At 39.9% G+C, this 2212-nt stretch overlaps 1 protein-coding gene across 4 annotated transcripts in view; it reads right to left on the bottom strand.

Moving 5' to 3' along the window:
• Window positions 1–2212, bottom strand: part of unm_sa1614 (un-named sa1614) — a 29449-nt gene that overhangs the window by 23485 nt on the left and 3752 nt on the right. For all 4 annotated transcript variants that reach the window (XR_006829125.1, XR_006829126.1, XM_046076299.1 and 1 more), the window contains exons 2-3: window positions 1410–1482; window positions 556–701 (exon numbers count right to left, since the gene is read on the bottom strand). Coding sequence is in view for 2 of the 4 variants with exons in the window: in XM_046076299.1 (XP_045932255.1) it covers window positions 556–701; window positions 1410–1482 (219 nt within the window). In the remaining 2 variants the exon portion in view is untranslated. The remainder of the gene's footprint in view (window positions 1–555; window positions 702–1409; window positions 1483–2212) is intronic.

Raw genomic sequence — 2212 nt, 5'->3', positions numbered from 1 at the left:
AACTTTTGCACATCTGCTTGAAAAACATAACTGAAGTAACTTCCACTGATAGCCTATAGTAAGGGGCAACACACAGCATGTTGTTTGATGTTTAAAGGTTGATGTGCCTCATGCAGTTGATTCTTAATCAGAGGTTTCCACAATGGAAAATCATAGGTTCTCAATTAGAGTGTTTCTCAGTGGAGTTTGGAATAGACAGGGTAAGACCCAGTTGGTTTTTCATCAAGCAATTTTCCAATTTAAGTGTGTAAAGGACCGGAGCCAACTGGTTTTTAAGAAGGTCAGGGATTTTTCTATGGAGTCAAATTATAATTCAATAGATTTTTCCAATAGAGTATGGAATGGAACAGTAAACCGGAACCATGGGTTTTTAATTAGAGGGAGTTTTGAATAGACTAGTTAATCTAGTTAATTAACTGATGTTTTGTTAATTAGTTTAGTAAGACCAGATCAGCACTAATCATTGGGTTTAAAGGAGATGCTCTAAAGCTTATCAGGTGCAGGAGTTGTGACCTCTGATCCTGTGACATCATACTGCTATCACTGATGTCTTACCAGGTTCTTCATGGGAGAGAGGAGCTCTTTAGAAAAGTCCGCCAGTCGGCAGAAGGCAGAGCCAACCTCCGTCTCTCCATTAGAGTGACAGTTGACAGACAGCCTCTCCATCGAATGAATGTACTGCTCCAGGTGAGACACGTGGTCTGACAGAAAGAAGTAGTAATAATATTATTATAAATAATAATGCATTTTATTTCTATAGCGCTTCTCAGGATACTCAAAGTCACTTTACAATAAAATCAGTACATTAAGCACGTTAAAAAATAGGTGAAGCAATAAAATCAATACATAAAATGCATAAATACAAGGGAAACAATAAAACTAGCAAATAACAACAGGTGATTTTTAATATTATTCGAAGGTGAAGGCTAATCTAAAGAGGAAGCTATTAATGAGTGATCTAAATGTGTCAAGCATGATGAGGATGGTGAGTGGGCCAGAATGATAAGAGAGGAGGAGGTCATTCGTGACTTTCAGGAGGGCTGTTCAAGTGGTGTGTTGTGGCTGGTGGGAGTCTGTGGAATCCAGGTTGTAATGGTTCAAACTGGTTGTTAAAGGTAAGGTGGGTCTTGATTTGAGCAGCGACAACACGTCACAGAATGTTTGATAGGAAGGGAAGATTGGAGATAGGTTGGAAGGTGGACATGATGTCTGGGTTGAGACCAGGTTTCCTGAGGATGGGGGTGAGAGCTGTAAGTTTGAGTGGTGTAGGGACTTATCCAAGCGTGCGGGAGGAAATAATTATTAGTAGTGTTAGGAAGTAATATGTGTGTGTGTGTGTGTGTGTGTGTGTGTGTGTGTGTGTGTGTGTGTGTGTGTGTGTGTGTGTGTGTGTGTGTGTGTGTGTGTACCTTGTCCTGATGTGTATTTGGCTTTAGCTGCTTTCTTCATCTTCTGCAACACCAACCGGTCACTGTCCAGAACCTGAACACACACATTTAACAGAACATTCAAACATCTGAGATGTTCTAATTATCAGTATGTGAATATGCTGAATGTGTGTGTGTGTGTGTGTGTGTGTGTGTGTGTGTGTGTGTGTGTGTGTGTGTGTGTGGCACTAATTCACCTGCTGACTCAACACACACACACAGACACACACACACACACACACACAGAGGACGAGCTTTGTTCTCTGACAACAGACAGCTACATTCCTGTGTGAGTCTCATCATCTAAATCTCCACATGAAGCAGCTGAAGTCAGATGTCGCTGACTTTTAGTCCGATAATCAAAGAAGATATAAATTTGTCTATCCTCAGAGATTTTGCAGCACAGGTTATACTCAGATGTCTTTCATTTTTATAAATGGGTGTATCAGACCTTTTTCACAGCTGACATTTTGACTTTTCATGGTACAAAAAGAACAAGAGTTATTAATAATAATGGCTCCACGCTGTCCTACTAAAACATGACAGAGAGACAGAGAGACAGAGAGACAGAGAGACAGCAAGCCAGCGTGAACAATAACAGGACCCTGGAACAAAAGCAGCTAAATGGAATTCACCCTCCATTCATTTTGTTATTTACATCTGTGCTTTTCTTACAGTGACACTGTCAAAATGTCTGCTGTGAAAAAAGGCCTCTTGTTGGCATCAATGTGATGAAATATTTTGATTTATGAGGCATTTGATTCATTAGATTAAAAAAAAAAAAA

Source organism: Micropterus dolomieu, linkage group LG18, assembly GCF_021292245.1.
Source record: "Micropterus dolomieu isolate WLL.071019.BEF.003 ecotype Adirondacks linkage group LG18, ASM2129224v1, whole genome shotgun sequence".
NCBI lineage: Eukaryota > Metazoa > Chordata > Actinopteri > Centrarchiformes > Centrarchidae > Micropterus > Micropterus dolomieu.
The sequence above is the reverse complement of the archived record's forward strand: the minus strand, read 5'-3'. Positions and strand labels throughout refer to the sequence as shown.